At 35.2% G+C, this 25,920-nt stretch overlaps 1 protein-coding gene across 3 annotated transcripts in view; it reads right to left on the reverse strand.

Moving 5' to 3' along the window:
- SLC30A7 (solute carrier family 30 member 7) overlaps positions 1–25,920 on the reverse strand; it is an 86,638-nt gene that overhangs the window by 38,880 nt on the left and 21,838 nt on the right. For all 3 annotated transcript variants that reach the window (XM_058716389.1, XM_058716391.1, XM_058716392.1), the window contains exons 6-8: positions 19,689–19,832; positions 14,958–15,008; positions 10,895–11,030 (exon numbers count right to left, since the gene is read on the reverse strand). In XM_058716389.1, the coding sequence (XP_058572372.1) occupies positions 10,895–11,030; positions 14,958–15,008; positions 19,689–19,832 (331 nt within the window). The remainder of the gene's footprint in view (positions 1–10,894; positions 11,031–14,957; positions 15,009–19,688; positions 19,833–25,920) is intronic.

Below are 25,920 nucleotides of genomic sequence, written 5' to 3' on the forward strand. Positions count from 1 at the left end.
TTTATCGGCTATTAGTCTTTTAATTTTTTTTAGGAGCTCTCTCTATGTTAGGGAGGTTAGCCTTTCAAGTTGTAAGTGGCAAATACTTATCAGTTTATTACACCTTCGACTTCACTTTTGTTTTGTTATTGTTTGTTTTTTAAGTCAGAAAACCAGTGTTTTATTTCTAAAGCTCTGCCATATGTCTCCAGAGGATGCCAATGATCACCTGCCACCCTGTGACACCAGGCTGTCCACACAGCCGGCAAACAGAGTCTGGCCATCAGCAGACCAGCCCAGAGAGGCACACTGGGGTGGCTCTGCCTTGCTGCTGGAACTGATAACGTTCTGCTTCAGTTCATCTACAATGATCTTGTCTTCCAAGTGCCAGATCTTGATGTGGGAGCCCACGGCAGCACAGAGTCAGTATCAGCTAGGACTGAAGCATGGCGCATGAGGATGTCCCCAGCACCTCGTATATAAAGGGGCTTGTCTTCATTGAGGTCCCACAGCATGACTTGGCCATCCTTGCCCCCAGTAGCACAGAGGGATCCACCTGGAGTGACACAGTGTTCGGGGAGCCAGTGTGGCTGATAGGATTGGTCCTCAGCTTGCAGTATGCCGGTCCCACACTTGACCGACTTGTCCCAGCCACAGGTGACAATGATGGGATTGCTGCTACTGGGTGAAAAGCACACATAAGACACCCACTCCAAATGGCTTTCATCCTGGACAGTATATTTGTATACACACTGTGTACTCCACAGCTTGATGGTTTTATCTCAGGAGCCAGAGACAATTTGCTGGTTGTCAGAGGGTAAGGCCACACTCAGCACATCCTTGGTATGGCCTACAAATCTGTGTGTGGTGGTACACGTTGTGAGATCCCAAAGACAAAGAACAAACTGAGAGAGCAAACTGGCCACGTGAGGAGATGACCACATCACTAACAAAGTTGGAATGACCCTGAAGAGCATGCTGTGGAATGCCCTCATCCCTGGTCAGCTTCCACACGATAATGGTCTTATCTTGAGAGGCAGCCATAGTTAGTCTCATCCCTGGTCAGCTTCCACATGATGATGGTCTTATCTCGAGAGGCAGGTAGCATCATGTCCAGGAACTGGGGAGTGGTGGCGAACTGGGTCACTCAGCTATTGTGGCCTTTGAGGGTGCCACAAAGTGTCATCTGGTCAGTCATGGCAGCAGTGTGTGCAGGTGTCGCTGTGTCAGCAAGAATGGAGTTGGACAGCTCAGAAAGACTAGCACCACAGCCACTCCTGCCATGGCCCTGCTGAAGAAAAGAGCTTGACTTCCTTTTGATGCTTTCTTTTCCATGTCGAAGTTCTTTTTCGTGTAACTTAATTCATCAATCTTTTTTCCTACTGATTCTAGTTTTGAGCCATAGTTATTCCCCTAATATTCTCACACTATAAAATAATTCAGACATACTTTCTCCTAGTATTAGCATGGTTTCATGTTTTGAGAGCTCTAATCAATTTGGAATTCATTCAAGTATATATAGCATGAACTACAGTTCCAAATTTATCTTTCTCCAAAGGACTGTCTACTTATTAGAGAGCCCATCTTCCCCCCACTGATTTGAAAGCCACTTTTATCCTTACTAAATTTATATTTGCACATAAATCTATTTCTGGATTTTCTCATCTGCTCCATTAGTTTGCTTCTTCAGGCACCTCACTATTTTAATTATAAAGGCTTTACATTTTTTTTTTCCCCCAGGGTTTTCTTGGCCATTCCTCCTGTTTATTTTTCCTTGTAAACTTCAAGATCAACTTTTACTACCACCCTCCAGAAAAAAAATCTGTTGGTATTTTTATTAGAATAGTTTCAAGTATATAAATAAACATAAGAGTTGACCTGTTTATGATGGTGATTCTTCAAAAACAAGAGGCTCTCTGTTCAAACCCATTTGAGTTTTTTAAAAGTAAACTTTTCCTCACACAAGTTTTACACATTTTATCTACAGACTGGATTTTGCTTATGTATAAAGGGTATTAATTTTGGACATCAATTTTTTATCTGTGACCTTACTAAATTATATTTGCCACAGTTTTTCATTATTTTCATGAGCTTTACAGAAATAAAATCATAGATTTTACATAAAAAAATAATCCCTTCTCTCAAATTTTTAAGTCTCAAATACTCTCTTATCTAAAGTTATTAGCTAATGATCACTAATACATTACTACACGTCCTCTGCTCTTTCTCATATTTCTAAGACTGTCTGCCACCCTTTCTGAACTAAAATTCCAAATCTGAAATACCAAAAACACACAAAATAATTTGAGTGACTATTTCTGAATTCCCCCAAGGATAGTAACATAAGTAATACTTTTCTAGATATATAGGTGACAAGTTAATACTTACAAACAAATGAATGCCTTAGGGCATTCTTTCCCAGAATGCTGGTTGAAAAAGGCTGTTAGACTAATTAGTATTTATAAATGCTCTCACTATGGTTTTATATATGATTAAAAAATACAATTATTATATAATAATGTTCCCATTTGTTCAATTTTACAATACAGATACATACGCAAACAAGTTAAAATCTTAAGAAACTACTTACTTCCCCCAAGAAGTACAGTTCATAAATTATAACTGTTTGATAGCCCAGCCACAAAGGAAATTATTAGGCAACACCCAAAACCATTTTTGAAAAAAAATCTTCATGATTTTTCATATATAGGAGTATTTGAAGATATGGTAGCTTCTTATATGTTAAAAAAAATGCTACTTTTTACTTAATATAGTTCACAAATAATTGTCTATTTAACCACAGAATCCACAAGATTTATCAAAATCAGTATCTACTCCAAATCCTGTATTAATAATGATGATCTTCTATGATTTAGAATTTCAAGTTTATAATTTTGTTTTCATTAATGCATACTCTTTTTCATTTTATATCACTATTTATGGCCATAATTGTCATTTCTAAAGTCGAGTTTGCCTCTACAATTTGGGGGACTTTTTTCTTCAAATTGTAAGAAACAAATATATTACTTGAAAAACTTTTACACCTAACAAAAAGATAATTTCTTTTATTTAAGTTTTTCTGTATATTTACATATGATCATGGTAAAAAGGTACAAAGCACTACAAGGTGGTAACTCTGAGCTGCAGAAAATGGATTAAAAAAAAAAAAAAATTCCAGCACAGCTTCAAAAAATACCACACCAGAAACAAAGATTATTTCTGCATCCTGTTTATGTATATTTTCCCATCATGCATAAGTACCTCTTTTATTTAAGTGAATTAAAAATCAAGCTACAGATCTACGTAAAGGGCATCACTTTTACATAAATCACAGTATGATTCAAAGCTATAACTAAGTGGTCAGATTTCTGACGCTAAGTATGAATCCACTTTCCATTCCAACTGAACTACTGAGAAAAAGGGAGAAAAACGACTCTGAAATCTGTTATAAGAAATGTATTTCAGAAGATAAAAAATTACACTCTCACTATTATACTCAATCTCCTACTTTTCATTGGGAAACAAAATTCATCACAGCACAACTCAGTTTCACTGAGCAATTTATAACACCTTTTGCCTGTGTTAGAAAATGCTGAGAGAAAAACTGTCTTTTTCTAAGAAATCACTGTCACTGTGAAAGTGAAAACGGAACACCGGGCAGCTTATAAGAGAGAGATGTCTATTTCCACAACATGTTCTCAATCAAGGAATATTTAGTTCCAGAAAACATATGGAGCCCTATTATTTCTTTTGCTCTTGGTGAATTGCAAATATATATAAGAATGAAGGGTAAGGAAAATTACTTCTCTATACTCTATTTTGTTGAGTCTATAAGAATTTTCATATATTTCCAAAATCAGCTTTGGATAACTAAGCAAACTTTTAGCCAATTTGAAAAACATCTCAAGAATGTTCTACTTACAACTATTTCATTATCATATGAACTTAAAAGTAAATTAAGTTGTTTTTTTTTTAAGTTTATTTATTTATTTTGAGAGAGAGAGAGTAAGTGATATGGGGAGGGGCAGAGACAGAGGGAGAGAGCCCAAGCAGGCTCCACACCATCAGTATGGAGCCCAACACAGGGCTTGAACTCATGAACCATGAGATCATGACCTGAACAGAAATCGAGAGTCGGACGCTGAACTGAGCCATCCAGGTGCTCCAAGTTTGCTTTCTTAACATAAAAATAGACAACTGGAATGTCTTTATTTTGTCGTTTGGAGCGACTTTTTTTTAATTGCCCTGCATTTTAAAAAGTTAGGTTCTAAGGTAAAGTCAGAAATATTAGCTTGCCTTAGAGACATTAGGAAAGAAGCACAATTTTAAAATTGCACCACCACCCCCCCAAAATCAAGTAAAAAATAAAATTGTACCACTTCCCCACACACACGTGTGTGTGTGTGTGTGTACTCTAATTAATTAATTTTCCCCTGATACATGTAAAAAGAAATATACACCTTAGATATAGACTCTTCATAATAATGAATCATTCTATGTGTTGCCCTGTACCTTGTTTTATTTATTACCATTGAATTAAGGCCTTGCTACCTAATAAATCATTACATCTTTCATCTAGAACCTTTGAATGCTATAATACTGTGACCAAGCTTAACAATCAGCATATAAAGTAGAAACTCAATGTAAAAAAAAGGTCTAAAAATGACTGTAAAGAAATGCTGTTAACAGTGGTAATGTGACCTCTAGGTGTTGTGATCCTGACTGATTTTTCTTTACATCTTTATATTTTTCATCATTCTCCAAACTTTCTATAATGACTATGTATTGTTGGAAAAAAATTTAAAAAAATTTTTTTAATGTTTATTTTGAAAGAAAGACAGATACACCATGAGCAGGGGAGGAGCAGAGAGACAGGGAGAGAGAGAGAATCCCAAGCAGGCTCTTTGCTCAGCACAGAGCCCAACCCCATGACCCTGGGATCATGACCTGAGTGGATATCAAGAGTCGGATGCTTAACCCACCGAGCCACCCAGGCGCCCCCAAATTTTCTTAACAATACAATTTTGTATACGTAATACAAACAAAAAATACTGTTTTCAAAAAAAGGGTTCAGAATAAAAGAAAAATCCATAAGAAAACCTACAAAAATATTAACATGGTTCTCTCAGCTATTGGAACTATGAGTACTTTTTTTCCCTTATCCTTTTCTATACCAAATTTCTTGTCAATAGAATTGTTTCCGTTATTAAAAAAATACTTTTAAATTCACAATTTTCACTAAATTCTTCAGCCTCTTCTCTCAATAGCCACAGCATGTTCCTGTTCTACGTGAAAACTGGCTATCCTATGAGGGCACTGTTCCCCCTACAGCGCTGTTTTGTCTCCCACACTCCGTGTGATACGGGAGTTTATGGTGAGGTAAACATCCTCCTTGTTTATCACTTCCACTTCTAGATCTTTGCTCCTCTTACTCCCCCCGCCCCGCCCCCCGCCACCAAAATATAGTTCATTTAAGACCCAGGCCATCAGATTATTCACCTTCTCTCCATCTTGACTACCAGTGCTACGATCTTGGATAGGTCCCTTGGTCGCTAAAAAGTGTAATCATGGGCTTATTCTCTTTCCACCTCTACCTTTTTCATTACTCTTAGTTTAAATACCCAGGTGGGCAAGCCATCCAGCACACTTGGCCTCTATATGATGGGTTTATCCTGGATCCACACCTACAGTCACACCCTACACCTGCACATCCCAAGTTCAAGCCTCTCACAACCCGAGCCTCCATTGCTCACTGCACTCACCCTCCTACCAGAGCTCCAACCCGCTAACAATCTCACTTTTTCGTCTCTTTTTCAGCATCTATTACCACCTTTAAATCTTCATTTCCCACCTCTGTAATATCTGCCATGCTTCTTTCTCACTCTGTCAGTACTCGTCTGACAAAACCCCAAACCAGATGAATCTGGCTGTCTATCCCACACTTTTGACCAAGTAGCTGAGCAAGACTAGAGAAAAACACACTATGCTGGTTGTTTTTGCTTTAAATTCAGGACCCCAAACTTCAGAGTGGGCCCTTGGTGCTGCCAGGCAATCACACTGCTCCCCTTTACAGCAAAAAGCCTTAAAAGGGAGTTGACTACAGTGGCTACCTCCATTTCTTTCCTCCCCAGTCTCTCTTGAAGCTCCTCTGAACAGGCTTTCCTTCTCATTACCCTTCTGAGTGTCTTGTCTAAGTTACCAATCATCAGTCACAGAAGCACATAACAGGGCTGATCACTCCTTCCTGTTTGAAACACTTTCTTCACAGGGCTCGTAAGACGACGTGCATTTGCATCTCTCCTCCCATCTCCCTGGCCACTCCACTTTCCACTCCTTTAGCTGGAGTTACCTCCTGTGCTCCACCTTCCAGGGTTCAGTCCTCAGACCTCCTCTTCTCTTTACCAGTTCTCATTCTCTGGGAAAACTCATCTGATCTCATGGTTTAAAGTACCATTCATAAGCAGCTGACACCCAAAGCTATATCTTCCATGCTCACCTCCTCCCCAAACTCTAGATACTCTACCGCTCTGCCCTGAACATTGCACTTTAGCGACACTGCCCTTCTCACTGCTCCTTACACACGTCAGGCGGGTTCCCACTGTACTGGTTTACCTGAAGTTCCCTCTACCAAGAATAATCTTCCTCTGATCAGAACCCTGACCCTCTCCTTCGCTTGTAAGGTCTCTGTTCAAATGTCACTTTATGCAGGACTTTCCAAGCCCTTCTAAAATAGCAACCCCTTCCCCTGGTTCATAGAACTCACCCCGGTAAGATATTACATTATCTATTTGTATGTTCATCTGCTTTATTGACTAGAACCCCTATTAGAACATAAGCTCCATAAGGTTGGGCATTTGCCTATGGTGTTTACTGTCTAAAACATTTACTGAATGATGTTAAGATATGTTAAAGTTTTCTGCTTTATCTCCAAGAGGTGAGATTATGAGAACATTTCAATAGATAGGTTGCACATTTCAGTAGTACTTGAGTTTTTCAATCAAATCACTTGTGTCATCAGAACAAAGGAAACAAATAAAAATGTTAAAGTTTAACAATGAGAAAGAATCAAATTATATGAATTTGAGGCTATATATTTTAAACTAGTGAGAAAAAGTTTTATAAACATATCAGTAGAACTTAGACAAGAATGATATATATATATAGACTTTATATTGAAAGCCAACTGTAGCTGATTGGTTGTGGCTGCTTGAAACACTATATTGAAAGGGACCCTGAAGCTAAAGTGGGTTCTGCAGAAAAGAAGGATGTTTTCCAGAAAAATGGCAGGGGCGGGAATTGTGATTCCTGCCAGATAAACGCCACTCCATGACTTTAACTCTATATGTGTACTGTTTTCAATTCTTTGTATTTAGCTCAGATCTCCCGAGAATTCCTTATTTGTACATCCATTGCCTATTTGAGATCTCTGTACAATGGTCTAATGAGAGATCTCAACTCAGTCACAAGCCAAACAGAACTTTTGGTCTGCAGTGCTCTTCAAAAAAACCCAAACAAACATTACTCTTCCCTTAGTCCTTCCTCTTTCATAAGGACACCTTCATTCACTAAGTTGCTAATGTAGAAACTCTAAGAATTATCCTTGATTCCTCCCTCACTTAACCATGCCCTAAACATTCATATCCATAAGCAAATCCTATTAGCTCTAAGCCCAAAGCATTTTCTAATTTTATCTGTATCTCTCCAACTCCTAGATGAGTACCTCAGACCAAGCCACCATGGTCCCTCATTTTATTGACACTAATAGCTTTCTAGTTGGCCTGCCTTTTTGTACTCTTGCCCCCTGATAACCCATTACCTACACATCAGCCAAAGTAGTTTTTTAAAATACAAATCAAATAATAATGTCACTTCCCTATGGTCTCTCACTGCAGTTAAAATAAAACCCAAACTCCTATCCTGGCTCATTTTCCTAGGCCTATCTCTCCCAACTTTATCTCAAACCACTTTCCTCTTACTCCCTATGCTTCAAGTCATATTGGCTAACATTGTTTTCACTACAGGGCTTTTATACTAGCTGTTCCTTACAGAATGCTCTTCCTCTGACAGGCTTTCTTGTGACATTCAGATCTCAGTTTAAATGCTACCTCTTCAGAAGACTTCCTTTATCACTCAATCTAAAGTAGCAAGCCAATCACTATCATCTTATCTTAACTCTCTGCACACTACAAATAACTACTTGATGTTTGTGTAGTTTATTTATTAATTTGTTTGTTGTCTCTCTCTCTCTCCAACTATAATGTAAGGTACTGTGAAACAGTATCTTATTACCACTCTGATGAGAGGGCCTATTTAATAAATATTTGTTGAAAAGGATTTGTGCAATTTTGCTTTGTTTTGGTTTTAGCATATATTTACTTTGTGGGACAGCACAAGTGGGGGTGGAGCAGAGAGAAGGGGACAGAGGCTCTGAAGTGGCCTCTGCACTGATAGGCTGACAGGAGTGAGCACAATGTGGGGGCTCGAACCCATGAACCATGAGATTATGCATGACCTGAGCCAAAGTCAGATGCCTAACTGACTGAGCCACCCAGGTGCCCCTGATTTGTGCAGTTGTTTTTAATGTGTTATATTTCAGTAAAAAAAAGTTGTGTGTATGTATTTGTTTATTCATATCTGTTGGCTAACGGAATGGGAATAGAACTAAGTAAGAATTCCCTATTTGGGAACAGAGAAAGTAATTCTCCAAGGTTGAAGAAACATGAATTTATTTTGATTCAAATCCAAAATAGACAAACTTTTAAAAACCTGGCAGAGTCTGGTACTGACTTTACAACAATGACAAAACAATTTGCCCTCACAGAGCTTAAGAAAGAATAAACAGGCTATTTCAACTTGTTGAGTCAATGCAGTGAAAGGAACAGTCAAAGGTGGTACAGGTAGGCATATTTAACTCAGCCTGGGAGGTGGACAATCCCGAAATCCTTCCTGAAGGAAGTGCAGTTTAAAACTGAAATCTGATCTGAAGGATGAGCAGTTGTGATGGATGTACTTGCGGGGGAGAGGGAGACAGGTACTCAGCATAAGAGTATTTTGGAGAAAGAAAATATAGTCAAAGCACAGAATCCAGACAGCTCATAACATATTTTCAGGAAACTGAAAGTAACTTGCTGTGGCTGGAGAGCAGAATATAAATTGAGAAAGGGTTAGAGAAAGACTGAGAAGTAAACAGGCTATCAAGATGCCCCACTGAGGAGTTTGGACTTTATCCTGAGGGCAAGAAAGCACCACTGAAGAATTTAAAGCAAGATAATATTTCCATGCACCAGAATCTTCATTTAAGAAAGATCATTGTGGGAGCACCTAGGTGGCTCAGTCGGTTAAGCTTCTGACTCTTCATTTCAGCTCAGGTCATTATCTCACACTTTATGAGACTGAGCCCCAAGAGTTGGGCTCCATGCTGAGTATGGAATGTGCTTGGGATTCTCTCTCTCTCTGCCCCTCTCCTACTCTCTCTCTCTCTCTCTCAAAATAAATAAATAAGAAAGAAAGAAAGAAAGAAAGATAGAAAGAAAGAAAGAAAGAAAGAAAGAAAGAAAGAAAGAAAGAAAGATCACTGTGGCCACAGGATGGAGAAGAGTATAGAGGGAGACAGAGAAGCCAACCTCTTCGAAGTAATAATTGATAGGAGAATTAGGATAGTAATAATGTAGCCAAAAAGAAGCAATTATTAAGATCCTACTCTAGGAAGTATTAAAAGCCACTAAAACTTATAATACAAAACAAAATGAACATACAAATAGAGAGATACAGATATAAGTTACCAAATCTATCAGTAGTTAAGTTTCATAGAATTATGTGACATATCAGCTGAACTTTCAAGGAAGTATAGTTAAGATTTCCAAAGATGAAAAAACTTCTGAACTTTATAAAAGACTTTTACATAACAGAGTTGCTTCCTGGTACAAATAATTTGAAGAAATGTAAAAAATAAGCTGCATATTTAAAATCTATATCCTTTTTTTAAGGCAAGAACTTCAAAATTAATATTTATGACTAATTTACAATATTATAATTCCATCATAATTAGGTATATTCTATTCAACCGCAAGCTATAAAAATCATAGTCTGTCCTCTAGTGATCATTAGAAACCAAGTTTTACCAGCAGTAAAATTATTACGGATAAATAAAACAAAAATAGTCAAATCAAGGTATATGTATATATAATTACTAAATATATTAAACAATTCAAGACTGAAATAAAGGCACATATTATTCCATTATTCTGATAAAAATTAAACAAATAATAAAATGTATTTCAGAGTGAGATAAATCTGAGATATTACACAATCTAATTTAGCAAATATTTACTGAGAATTCACACACACACACACACACACACACACACACATACACTTTTACATATACATTAGAAAAATGGTAGGCAATAAACAACTAAGAGACAGATCCTTCCTAAAGAATTTTATAAGTTTAATAGGGAGACAGATATATGTATACCTCAATAAGCATTTTTATAAGACTTTGGCAATGATAAGATGACTTTATGAATTAAATAGCTGTGAAGAGACTTTAACATCCTTTTGCATCTGATAACATAAGATATAGAATCAGATTCTAAGTATAGCTAAAACATTTTATATTTTCAATGTTCTACTCTACAGATAGAATATTGGATTTAAAAAAATTACTACTAAGTTGAATTACAAGCCAAAAAGATTAATTGCTAAATACCCAAAAGAAATGTCAAAACCTAGGCAAGACATAAATGGCAAACAGAAAAAAATAGGAAGATGAGAAGAGAAATAATCTACATCGGAGTTTGTTAACAGCCAAAGAGAAACCAATATAATAACAATTTGTCTTTTAGATCTGTAATTTAAGTAGCACACTAATCACCTCTCATTTTAATATCTGAAAGTAATGTATAACACTTACCTTACAACTATAAGCATGGCTATCAGGATTGAACAGATAGGATCTGCTATCATCAGACCAAAATTTTGCATCATGATGGCAGAGGCAATTACACCAATACTCCCAAGTGTATCCGCCAGAATGTGTAAAAATACACCTGGAAACAAAGCATAATTAAAATCAAAACAGTATCTTCTGATCAGTGAAAAATACAAATATTTCTTAAAACTATATTCTTCAATATATATATAAAAAACTAAATACCAATTAGAAAATCGGGATGAATGTAGATTCATTGTTTAGTAGTGAATAATAGGGAATTGAAATAATCTTCACTTTTTCAAATCGCCAGGGGTTAAAATAGCTGATTCATAAATCATACTTGTTTTTCATGATTCTTAGTATTTTGGTACAACATAAATGAAGAACAGAAACAAGTTGATTTTAAGCACATTCATCTCTGGTTAAGAGAGTCCATATATTAATTAACAATTTGTTAGAAAAAAATTGCATTAGGCTGAAAGAATTGTTCAAGTAGCATTGTTTACAACTAGGAATACATGTACACACAGAGCCCTCTGCTGGTAATTAAAATTATTACTACTTGAGACAAAAATTTCCTTTGGATCGTAACTCTACAAATCCTGACATACTTACTTATTAATTATCCTGAGGGTTTTGTTACCTAAAACTACACATTAAGCTCAAACCTGATGTGGAAGAAAGTAGAGATCTTAATATTTTAAAGTAAATATATTTTTTAAACTTTCAATAAATAAAAACTAGATTGGTAGGATACTGATATTCTAACCGTTCAAGAACCTAGATATAATATTGTGACATTGTGATTTATAATAAGAAATACATATTTGGCCTTCATCCCTGTTTCTAGAAAAGCCCTGGAACTTCCCAAGTGCCAGCAACAAAGGTGTCTCTTGTTAATGTTAACATACTTTTGGACCCCACCTGTGGATGGGGGCTGGCTGCCAGGAGAGCCAATCTGTCCTGTGATCAGAGGATTGGAACTTCCAGTCCCAAGCCACTGACCTCTGACCTCCAGGTATCAGAGAATTGCTTGCTGGTATGAGAGTATATTCTTCATTCTTCCACAGGAATTGTGCACAGAATCTTAGTTGGAGGTCAGATGTGGGATCAGAACCAGAACCCACTTCTAAATGTTAACATGTAATAATTGACATTTGATTATTAAACTATTAAAAAGTATCAAGAGGTAAGTTTAACATACATTATTTCTTAAAAAGACTAACAAAACAATAAGTTATTCAACATTTAGATCTTTAATAAGTAAAATTTACTGTACAGCAAAACACTGTTCTTGAAACAAGCTTAAACCATGTTACTAAAAATAGAACATTTTAAAATAGCATTTGCTCTATCTGAAAAGAAATACTTAATATGTAAAAAGCATATGTCTACATTAGAAATACTTATTCTACTTCTTTATTATTCACTGGACAATTGAAGGCAAATCATTTATTTTTTAGGTATATACCATAGATTAAACTTGAAAACACTTTCTAATAATTTAAAAACAGACTATTACTGAGTCCAATCAAATCTTAATGTGCTATAGGAAAATATGCTTCAATTCATTTACTACTGTATAATTTTACATCAAGTATTATACCAAATATAATTCATCCCTCAATACTTAATATATACTTTTTCATTCATATATAGACCTTTATAACTACTCTTCAAAAAGCTAATGGTTCTATTTCCCATAACGAAAATATTATGCCAAAGCATACTCATAGAAAAAAAAATCTGTTGCTCTAGGGTGTTTCAAATAGCAAAGAATTTAATAAGTGTCGAGCCCACATTAGGTTAAAAAAAAAAATGGAGAAAAGTGTCCATCAAAGTAGATTGAAGGTACCTAAGCTTCAAAACTCTTACGTGACATGTGATGTCAAGCCTTTATATTCTTTAATTAGTGTCTTAGTAGGATCAGATGTAAAAATGACTCTAAATACTAAAAGGAAAAAAAAAAGTATCATTTGTTCTTGATTTCTCTTCCACTAAAAAGTCCCTGACTACATCTTATGTTCTGACCTAAAAACTGGCTTTTTTTTTAATGTTTACTTATTTTTGAGACAGAGAGAAAGACAGAGTGTGAGTGGGGGAGAAAGAGGGAGACACAGAATCTGAAGCAGGATCCAGGCTCTGTGCTATCAGCAGAGAGCCCAATGCGGGGCTCGAACTCACGAGCTGTGAGATCATAACCTGAGCCGAAGTGGGACACCCAACTGACTGAGCCATCCAGGCGCCACAAAACTGACTTTATTAGGAAGTGTCATGAATTTCCTAAGCCCTTCTTTGTAGTGACTGTTTCAAGAAGAATAATCACTAAAGAGAGAAATCTAAACTAGTATGTTTAACTTATATAAAAGTTGAAAGCCTTAGAAGACCTGGTAGGATACTGAAATGTTAACTGTCCAAGAATATAGAAAGCCAGAGTTCATACTGAAGAAGCTGCAAATAACCAAAAAACTTGGTTATGTCAGTTTTCATGTGTGAGTAGCCACACGGAAACTTTTAATGCCAGTTATCTCTATCCTTCAGCTATCTACTGGGCTGTGGCAGCCATTGGAAATTGATGGATACTCAGAAAATATAAAGTAATTTTCCTAACAGCTTGTATAAAAGATAATTAGGAAGGCAAAGCTAACCTCCCTTCCCTCAACTTGTGATGATTTCCAAAACTAAAAATAAACTCATATTATCAAGGCTAATTTATAGCATTGGATATAGATGCATTACATATGCATGATTACAAGCTATTTCAGCAAATGCTGTTCTAAACCAATTCTATATATTTTGCAAATGGAAAACTAGTGACTAGAAGACACATTTAAGCCTCCTGAAATAAACTCCTCAGTATGAAGGAGCATATTCGCAGTGAAAAAATAAAAAGCAAGAGCTCTATCAAGAAATAGTGAAGAAAAATAGGTGCAGTAGAGATTGGATCACGAGCTATTGAGAAAGTCAGATTGAAGTCAAAAGTTACTAAAAGCAGGAAGGTGGGGAGCTGGGAATTTGGAAACTTTGACAATGAAGTCTAAATGGAAACTCAGAGCCAAAGATTGGCTCACATCTCAAAAACAAACTATCATAGTTCATAGACAAAATTGATTTTCTCTGCCTTGTAAAATTTTGTAAGGTATCATCATTTGATGCCCATGAATATGACAAAGGTCTCACTGTGCATTACATGCATATTTTAATATAACAGAGTTAAGTTTTTAGAGCAGTTTCACATTCATAGCAAAACTGAATGGAAGGTACAGATTTCCCATACACCCCTGTATTGGGCATAACATTCCAAATTGTCAAAATTCCCCAGCAGAGTAGTAAGTACATTTGTTACAACTGATGAAACTACACTGACATGTCATTATCATTCAAAGTCCAACTACATTAGGGTTCATTCTTAGTGTTATACATTCTAAGGGTTTAGATGCATTACATTTTTTCCTCTAAATTTTTCCACAACGTAAATACATACTGAATACTGAATTTGGAAAAAATATTTAATCATCCTATGAAGGCAAATATATTACTATGGTGTTACTATAGCCATTGGCATGGGTATAATTTATAGTTAACCACTAAATATTAAAAAAAAATTTTTTTTAACGTTATTTATTATTGAGAGACGGAGAGACACAGAGCGTGAGCAGGGGAGGAGTAGAGAGAGGTAGAATCCAAAGCAGGCTCCAGGATCCAAGCTGTCAGCACAGAGCCCGACACAGGGCTTAAAGTCACAAACTGCGAGATCATGACCTGAGCTGAAGTCGGTCACCCAACCAACTGAGCCACCCAGGTGCCCCTACAGTACTAAATATTTTAATCTTCTTATTAAATCTAAGAAAATAGGCAAAAGTAACAGTTAAAAGAATATCTGCTAATATACCTAATAGTATATATTTTAAAAATCAGAAGAAAAGCTAATATTTTAGACACAAATATTACATTATAGACTTTTCTTAAAGGAAATTTCCAGATAGATCAACACAATGAAACCCATTTCATAAAACAGAAATATACAAATTGCTTGTCATACCTTGTAAAATCTGTCTGCTGGGTCCTGTTGTTTCTTTTAAAGAGGGACCATCTGTAGAGAGTTAAGTTAAATTATTTTAAAATATATCTTCAATTCCTGATTCAACTTTTGCAATTCAGAGAACTTTTCATTCAAGTATATCATGAAGGATGCATGACTATACAGCCACATCAGACCTACAAAATTATTTTTTTTAATTTAATGTAGTAACTGAATGGAGATAGACATGGGCATTTTAAAAATACACAGTATTTAGGTCATTATTATATTAAGCAATCTAGTAAAAGACAGTAAATTAAAAACATTGTGAAAGTCGTCTACTACTCGTAACATACCTTATACTACAGCTTGCTACACTAATATTACAACTGGAAAACTCAGACAAAACAAATCTACTGCTTGAAGTTACAAGAAGTCGAAGTAATGAAGCCAGGACAGCATCCAGGATAACTGGACTGTGGCAAACGATAGTTTTCTAACAGCTTCTAAATGGATGTGGCAAGCTTTTCACAGAGAAGAGATAAAAATACTTTTTCATTAAGACTTTATGATGAAAAAAATTTAAAAATACTGTAATTTCTATACTTAGATACTCTGATGATACTAAAGCAGAAAATGTAGGTAAACAATCAGCAATATTGAGATCATAAGGAGGACTGATAAGCCTTCTGATCATGTCTAACAGAAAGCTTGTCTGGGGTCATGGTTCTTGGCCCATAGTACCTAAGAGCTGACATATCCTTACTACAGCTTTGATAGAGACTGTAACAATGCTTCAGAAAAGGCATAAAAGCCTAAAGCTGCACAATGATTTCTGTCTGGATATGGCACTGCTATGATGGCAGAAAGATGCAGCCACCTTAAAAAATCATGCTGACAGTCAAAAGTGTTGACTATTCCAAAACTCCAGCTCCCTAATCAAGGCAAGGGATTTGTCTATAGGTAGTAGGTCTAGATAAGGACAGTAATTTTTGACATAATTATTTGGAAGGGTATATAATACTATACTAATATAATGGCTATGTAAAACAATTAACTCCCATCTATATAAAATCTGACAGTACTTCTGGACATAAAATTTGTTATCTGTGGTAGAGACTGGGTAGTTGTTTATCACCCACTTCTTTGGTAAACAACTAAACTACATTTCCCAGGTTCCATTGAGTTATGTGATGTATGTGACTGAGTATTAAACAAAGAAATATGAGAGGTAAACCATTTCCAGGCTTGTAAGAATGTCCCCTGCCTCCAAAAAAGAATGTCCCACATGATCTTCTATGTAGTTTATCTCCAGGTAGATGCAGAGAATCCATGGGAGGATTCCAAAGGTCAAGAATCCCAGAAATGAAAGGAACCTGGATCTCTAGACTGAATGAGAAACAGTATCCATCCTCCTTTACCCCATCAACCCAAGAGCAAGATATAAACTTTTACTGCTTGAGTCACTGAGACATGAGTAGTTAAAGCAAGCAAGTTAAAAACCAGCTAACTTTACTGACAGTAAGCATTCCAAAAAATATGAGGCTCACAGTATTTCCCAGTGAGACTACAATGTCTCTCACAGGCAAAATGGAATCATGGCCCTAGTACCTTCATATCCTGAGGATATGAAGGCAGAAATAATAGTCAAGAGAAGATTTTGGTCAGATTTCCTTGTATTTGAAGCCTAGCATTTCCTTTTACTAGTTACTATGATATCCATGTGCCATGATGTCCTATAAATTCTTCTTTGCCACTTACGTTCTCCCCTTGGCAAAAAAAAAAAAAAAAAAAAAAAAAAAAAAAAAAAAAAAGCTACCTTTCACCTATTTAGAATCTTACTACAGTGCATTGCCAAAGGCATAAATAAAAAAAATTCTAGAGCAACAAACAAGTGGTGAATTGCAAATATTGGTGTTAATATCAGAAAAGTAATAACTGTAGATACTACCTAGCAAATCCTTTTGTAAGCAACGTGATTTCCAATTCTTTACTTTTTAATAAAATGTAGGGATTAGCTAATGAAACTGCCAATTTATAGATCATCAAAAATAATTTTTGATAATAGATCATTGTGTAATTTTTGGAATGTAATTATTAAAAAAAAAAAATTTTAATGTTTGTTTATTGAGAGATAGAGACAGTGCGAGCAGGGGAGGACAGAGAGAGAGGGAGACACAGAATCCGAAGCAGGCTCCAGGCTCTGAACTATCAGCACAGAGCCTGATGCGGGGCTCAAATCCACAAACATGAGATCACAACCTGAGCTGAAGTCAGACACTTAACCGACTGAGCCACCCAGGCAACCCTGGAATGTAATTCTTAAGTGTCCAAAGAATAGACTGACTGCTACAAACAGAATTTCTTCTATTTAAAGTTTCTTAGTACTTACATTATAAAGCTAGAAAATAGGAACAGAACTATTGCCCAAACGTGTTTTATGCTGATGTCATTTATCCATATACTAATTGAGAAACAAGGAGCTCAAATCATCTCATTAATATATGTATTTCAAGAAAAATATTGCTTTTTATGATTATGTATTATCAAAATTTTTAAAATACAATTATTTTGATTGACTTTTAGTAATAACCACAGTAACTCCATCCAAAATAAATGCTTAAATGCTAAGTCTTATGTTTCTAGTACATAAAAAATTTTAATTTATACACATTTTACTGCCAAGAACTATAATACGAGGTCAATTAATCACACAAATATAATCCATTAGTATCAAATTCTGGAATGAAAATAAAACTCCAAGGAGAAACAGGCTGTTATAAAATTTATAACTATTTACCTGTTTTTGCATGAGTGAGAGTGGGTCTCAAATCACTAAGTTATTTAGAGTCCAATGAATATATTTCAGAGTAATACAGAAGTTTCATTCTAAATATTATCAATAAGATACCTGAAATCATATTCCTTGCCATTGTTTAAACAAGTAATTTTTTAGGAATCATCTTACTGTGTGAGGAATACACAATGTTTCAAAATTATTACAGGATGCATGTAAGCAAAATCTTGGGAAAGCAAGGTTTTAAAACATACCAGTGTAAAATTAAGAACATAAGAGGGGTGCCTGGGTGGCTCAGTCAGTTGAGCATCTGACTTTGGCTCAGGTCATGGTCTCACAGCTCGTGGGTTCGAGCCCCGCGTCAGGCCCTGTGCTGATAGCTCAGAGCCTGGAGCCTGCTTCGGATTCTGTGTCTCCCTCTCTCTCTGCCCCTCCCCTGCTTGCACACTATCTCTCTCTCTCTCAAAGATAAATAAAAAAACATTTTTAAAAATTTAAAAAAACAAAACAAAACATAAGAAACAACAAGTGTTGGCAAGGATGTGGAGAAATAGGAACCTTGGTGAATTGTTGTTGGGAATGCAAACTGGTGCAGCCACTGTGGAAAACAGAATGAAGGTTCCTCAAAATTCAAAAACAGAACTACCATGTGATCCAATAATTGCACTACTGAGTATTTATCCAAAAAAAAAAAAAAAACCAAACCACTAATTCGAAAGGATGTATGTATCTGTATGTTTACTGCAGCATTATTTACAACAAATTATGGAAGGATCCCAAGTGTCCATTGATAGGTGAATACATAAAGAAGATGTAGTATATATACATACAATGGAATATTATTCAGCCATAAAAAGGACTGAAAACTTGGCATTTGCAACATGGATGGATCTAGAAAGCATAATGCTAAGTAAAAGTAAGTCAGTCAGAGAAAGACAAATAACATAGGATTTCACTCATATGTGGAATTTAAGAAACAAAACAAATAACCCAATTAAAAAAAAAAAAAAAAAGAGACACACCAAAAAGCAGACTAAACTCTAACTAGAGAACAAACTGATGTTATCAGAGAGGAGGTGGGGGTGGAGGATGGGTAAAATAGATAAAGGGGATTAAGAGTTCATTTATCTTGATGAGCACTGAGTAATATATGGAATTGTTAAATCACTGTATTTATTGTACACCTGAAAATAATTTAACATTGTATGTTAAGTATACTGGAATTAAAATACAAATAAATAAATAAATACTAAATAAAACATACCAGTGTAATAGTACAAAAATATAGCAAATTTTAGAGACTGAAAAATTAGGGACTTAATATTCAATCTCTAAGAACTTTTTAAATTATCAAATCAAAAGCTTGAGGATGCTATGTGGCAAGTACAGATAATACTTAAGCATATAACTTGTTATCAGAGCAGCTTATATTAATCTATACTCTGAAATTTCACAGATAAATTATTTAAAATATAATTTAAAAATAAAAATTAAGTTGATAAATACCTTATAACTTAATACCCAATGCTATATGTTAGCACACAAGATTTCTAAGAGAACAAGGAGGCAAATCAAAAATTCTGCAATGAAAATGAAAAAAAATTGAAAACCCTTATAAGCCCACATATAGCACAAAAGGCTTTATGATATTTTTTAAAAATGATTTTCATTTGCTAAAAAACAATTGTTTCTGATTCACTGACACTCATTTAAAATAGTGGCACATAGTACAATATATTCACTGAAAAAAAAGCTATATACACTGCATTATATTGAGTTAGTTTCATCATATACTAAAAATGAACTAGCCCTGTGAACCATTTAGTCCGATTCATTAGAAAGGAAGTTGATTATAAGACCCTTTCAAGAGACTATTTCAATGAAAAGAGTAATCTACACAAAATCTCTGTGTATTTGGAAGGCTATCCATTTGAAAATCTTCTGGCTGTACTCACCATGAGAATGAAAGTGTCCATGTCCATGAGCATGATCATGGCTATGTGAAGCACCATGTTTCAAATCATGACTATGGCAATGATCTCCATGGCCATGTGCCTGATCCAGAATACCATTAAAAAGGGAATGACTGTGTCCATGGCCTAAAAAGTAGTTAGAACAAAAGGTATATAAACATATACTACATAAATGATTATAATAACACTGATATTAGTGAAAAGAACTAGCTCTAAAAAGAGATTTAATTAAATAAACATTTACTTGCAAGAAGTGTTACAGTGTTAAAACAATACTGAGTTCCTCCTACCATGGAGTACAGGAAGGAAATAAAAGTACAGAGGCAAGTGGTAGACTTTATTGATGATGAAAGTAAGTGAGGAGTACACAGAAATATTTAAAGAGATTACAGATAATGTTATTCATTCATACAAGAGGAACACACTATGTTATAGGCACTGTTCTAGGCACTGGGGATAAAGTGGTGAAGAGCACAGACAAAAATCTTGGCTAAAACTTTGCAAAGTACCACTACATATACTCACAAAGATAAGACAAAATGTATGCATATGGTCATTTGAGGCAGAGAAGCTGCTGTATTTGTTCAAAGGATCAGTAGGAGCACCTGAGTGGCTCAGTTAAACGTCCGACTTTGGCTCAGGTCATGATCTCACAGTTCGTGGGTTCCAGCCCTGAGTCAGGCTCTGTGCTGACAGCTCAGAGCCTGGAGCCTGCTTCAGATTCTGTGTTTCCCTCTTGCTTTGCCCCTCCCCTGCTCGGGCTCTGTCTCTCTCTCTCTCAAAAATAAGTAAACATTAAAAAAATTTTTTTTAATAATAAAAAAAAAAAGGATCAGTAAAACTACATTATAGCAAGTAGAATCCTTAGAAAAAAAACAAAATAATGCAGAATCCTCTCTCCATAGCAGACCTAAAACTACTAAACCATCAAAGAAATGTCTTATCCAAGCTATTGCAAAGCACATAAGAACACTGGATGTTACCCAATTCAAAAATAACACTAATATTCACAAAAATCTTAAATACCAGTAAACCAAATCCAGCATCGCATTATATGGAAAATCACGAATAATGGGGAGATCAACTCCCAAAATGGTGGAGAGAGGATACTGGCAAATTAGTTCTCTCTCTAAAACATTAAGAATACAAGGGACACATCTAAAAATCAACATCAGAACTCTAGCAACTAACCAAAACCACAAAATGAACTAAAAAGCACCCATCCAAGAAGAAACTACCAAACCTCAGTAGGACTAGAGAGTTTCTACTGTTTTTACTTGGGGCTACTCCCATTTCACCTCCTGCCCTAGCTCAGCTGAAAGCAGCCAAAAAAAGCCAGCAGCACTGTAGACAATGGAGAGATCGGATTTCTTCCAGAGCTCTATGAAAGCACCATCTCCAGAGCACAGTCAGTATTTTGTACAAACTTGCAATTCTTTAGAAAAATCTCTATCCTCAATGTGGTGACTATTAGACTCAGAGGTCAGCTCTAAAAATTTAACAGCCACACGCTGCAGGAAAGCCATTAGTCCAAGAAAGTCATGCAACAAGAGAAACCAACAGTATCAGTAACAACAAACTTTGAAGGGAGAGGTTGAAGTAATGATACCAGAGTCATTATAATACAAAATGTCCAGTTTTCAACAACAATAAAAATTATAAGACATGCAAAGAAAGAGGAAAGTATGCCACACACACATGAAAAAATGCAACCAACAGAATATGTTCCTCAAGGGGACCCATATTTTGGGCTTAATAGACAAAGACTTTAAACCAGCCATTATAAATATGTTCAAAGAAATAAAGAAATCCATATCTAAAGACCGAAAGTGTAACAATGATGACTCACCAAATAGAAAATATCAATGACGAGAAATTATAAAAAAGAACCAAACAAAAACTCTGGAGTGAAAAAATACAATAACTGAAATAAAATATTTACTAGAAGTGCTCAACAACAGAGTTGAGCTACAATAATGCAAACCTGAACATGGATCAACAGAGGTTTTCCACTCTGGTTTTCCAACAGAGCAGAAAAAAAGAAAATGAAGAAAAATAAACAGCCTTAGAGACCTTGATGTGTGGAAACATCAAGTGTACCAAATTAAGCATAAAAAGAATCTCAAAAAAAGAAAAGAAAGTAGGAGACAGAAAAAAAAATTGATGAAAACTATTAACCACACATTCAAAAAACTTAGGAAAATCCAAAGAATATCCAAAGAATAAACTCAAATGGAACCATATCTAGAACCACCATAGTCAAATTGATGAATGCCAAAGAGACACTGAAAGTTGGAGACCAGGATAAAAAAACTTACCATGTATAAAGAAACCTGCATAAGATTAACTGGGGACTTCTCCACAAAAACCATGGAAGTCAAAAGCCAGTGGGACGACAAAATCAGAATGTTAGAAAAAGACTCAACTAAGATATCTAAATTCACCTCTCTCCTTTAAAAATAAAGGACATATAAGACATTGCCACATCAACAAAAACACTACCTGCCAATGAGATAAAAGAACACTAAACAGTAATTCAAATACACATAGAGAAATAAAGAGCATTGGTAAAGGCAATTATAAAAGAAGATGAATGTATTTTTAAATTGGTGACTCATTTCTACTGTAGGTTTTAAGAGACAACTGCATAAAGTAATAATTATAAAACCGTACTGATGGGCTTACAACATAAAAATACGTAATTTGTGTGACAATAATAGTACAAGGAAGGCAGGCGAACGTGGAGGTGTATTGGAGCAAAGGTTTTGTGTATTACTAAATTACTATTAATCTGAACTAAATCATTTTAAATTAAGATACTACTTGTAATCCTCAGGGGAACAATTAAGAAAATATTCAAAACTATACAGTAAAAGAAACAACAGAATTAAAAAGTACATTAGAAAGTATCCATTTAAAAAATAAGAGAGTAACAAGAAAACAAGTAACAAAAAACCAAGAAGTAGGGGCGCCTGGGTGGCGCAGTCGGTTAAGCGTCCGACTTCAGCCAGGTCACGATCTCGCGGTCCGTGAGTTCGAGCCCCGCGTCAGGCTCTGGGCTGATGGCTCGGAGCCTGGAGCCTGTTTCCGATTCTGTGTCTCCCTCTCTCTCTGCCCCTCCCCCGTTCATGCTCTGTCTCTCTCTGTCCCAAAAATAAATAAAAAACGTTGAAAAAAAAAAAAAAAACCCAGAAGGTTAAACAACTATAAACAAATTACACCTAACATCTGAAGAACAGCAGAATACATATTCTCCTCAAGTGCACATGGAACACTGTCCACAGAGACCAAATGCTAGGTGATAAAACAAGACTTAATAAATTGAAAAAAACCCTGAAATCATATAAAGTGTGTCATCTGATCACAATGGAATTAAATTAGATATCAATGACAAAAGAAAATCAAAAGTAACACTCTTAAATAGCTAATGAGTCACAGAAGAAATCAAAAAGGAAACTGAAAAATACTTTGAGGGGTTCCCGGGTGGCTCAGCCTGTTGAGCATCTGACTTTGGCTCAGGTCATGATCTCACAGTTGGTGAATTTGAGCCCCACATCGGGCTCTGTGCTGACAGCTTGGAGCCTGGAGCCTGTTTCAGAGTCTGTGTCTCCCTTACTCTTTGCACTTCCCCTGCTCATGTTCAGTTTCTCTCTCTCAAAAATAAACATTAAAAAAAAAAAAGAAAAAAAAAGAAAAATACTTTGAGATGAACAAAAATGAAAACATGACCTGCCAAACTTACGGATCATATTTCAGCAATGCTTAGAAAAAAAATTGGCTATGCTAAAAACAACAAAAAAACAAAAAACAAAAACAAAAAAAACCAAAAAACCCTCAAATTAATAATCTCATTTTCCATCTTAAGAAATTAAAAAAAAAAAAATAAAGGCAAAGCTAAGGACATAAAAGTATTAAAGCAGAAATAAAATTTAATATAGAGAGAAAAATGGGAAAAAAAATCAATAAAACCAAAAGGGCACTCTTTAAAAAAAAAAAAAAAAAATCAACAAAATTGATAAACCTTTAACTGAACTAATCAAGAAAAAAAAAAAATGACAGAAGGCACAAATTACTAAAACTGGTAAAGAAAGGTCTTCACTGCTGACCTTATGGAAATAAAATATTTTTTTTAAAAAAACATACTATAAACAAGTAAATAAAGAAGATAATTTGGATGAAATGGACAACAAATGCACAAATGAACATTCCTAGAAATGTACACACTACTGAAACTGACTCAAGAAGAAATAAAAATGTGAACAAACCTATAGTAAGCAAAAAATAAATAAATAAAATAAAATAAGAATTTAAAACCTGAAAAAGAAAAGCCCAGGCTTTTGAATTCTGCCACTTATGAATTCTGCCAAACATTCCATACTCTTCCCCACCAATTCCCTTAAAAATAAATAAGTAAATAGAAGAGGGGCACCTGGGTGGCTCAGTCGGTTGAGCATTTAACTCTTGATTTTGGGTCAGGTCATGATCCCAGGGTGGTGTGACACAGCCCTGCATCAGGCTCCATGCAGTGTGGAGCCTGCTTAAGATTCTCTCTCTCCCTCCCTCCCTCCCTCCTTCCCTCTGCCCCTCTTCCCTGCTCGTGCTCTTTCTCTCTCTAAAATAAAAATAAATAGAAAAGAGAACATTTCCCAACTCATTACATAAGAGCAGCATTACCCTGATACCCTGCAAACTAGACTAAAAATTCCTTAAGAATATAGACACAGTGTCTTTAACAAAATACTAGCAAACCAAATAAAGCAATACATAAAAAAGATAAATCATGGCCAATGAGATTTATCCTAAGAATGCAAAGGTGGTTTAATACCCAAAAATCAAGCAATGTAATATGCCATATTAAAAGGATAAAGGATAAAAACCAACTATCATCTCAAAAAGTGAAGAAGTTGTGACAAAGCACAGTACCCTTTCATGATAAAAACACCTAGTAAACTAGGAATAGAAATAAACTTCCTCACAGCAAACACAGCTAACAGCGTATTTAATGAAGAAAGATTGAATGCTTTCATCCTAAAATCAGGAAAAAGACAAGAATGTACTCTCTTACCACTTCTATTTAACATTGTACCGAATGATCTACCAGGGCAATTAAGCAAGAGAAAAAAAAATTTTTTTAAAGGCATTCATATGGAAAGGAAGAAGCAAACTATCTCTATTTACAGATGACAGGACACTAAAAAATTCTACAGAATCCACTAAAAACCTATTAGAATACGGAACAATTTCAGCAATGTGGCAAGACACAAGATCAGTATACAAAAATGAACTGTATCCTTATACATCAGTAAATAACAATATAAAAATGAAATTAAGAAAACAATCACACTTATACTACCTACAACAAAAAAAGAAAGCCTAACTGTAAAGTTAAGTGTGAAACATGTACGCTAATAACTATAAAACATGTTGAAAGAAATTAAAGAAGCTATAAATAAATGTGAAGGCATCCCATGTTCATGGACCAGAAGACTTACCATTATTAAGATGACAATACTCCTCAAATTCATCTACAGATTCAATACAATTTCTATAAAAATCCCAACCGTCTTTTTTTTTTTTTTGCAGAAATCGACAAGCTGATCTTAAAATTTATATGGAAACGCAAGAGGGGATCCAAAATAAGTAAAATAATCTTAAAAAAAGAAAAAAGCTGGATAACTCACATGTTCCAATTTCAAAACCTACCTCAAATATACATTAAACAAGACAGTAGGGTACTGGCATAAGGATAGACATATAGATCAATGAAAAAGAACTGAGAGTCCAGAATACTCTCACATTTATAGTCAACTGATTGTTGACAAGTGTGCCAACACAATTCGATGGGGGGAAAATAATCTTTTTAACATGGTGCTGAGACAACCAGATATCTATATATAAGAAAATGATATTGGACCCATACCTCACATGATACACAAAAATTGACTGAAAATGAATCACACACCCAAATGTAGACCAAAATATAGACACAAAATTTAAGGATGGTTCCTTATGAGAAATCTATCAATGTAATTACAAATTTTAAATTAACTAAGGAAGAAAAAATGATTACTTCAATAGATGCAGGAATAAAAAGTAATAACTTGATAAGACAGTTTCATCAGAAATAGACCATAAACATCAGACCAAATGATAAAACTTTAGTAGCATTCTTCATTAAATCAATGAAGAATGCATATTAAAATATGCTGATGTT

The sequence above is a fragment of the Neofelis nebulosa genome, chromosome 2 (assembly GCF_028018385.1).
Source record: "Neofelis nebulosa isolate mNeoNeb1 chromosome 2, mNeoNeb1.pri, whole genome shotgun sequence".
NCBI lineage: Eukaryota > Metazoa > Chordata > Mammalia > Carnivora > Felidae > Neofelis > Neofelis nebulosa.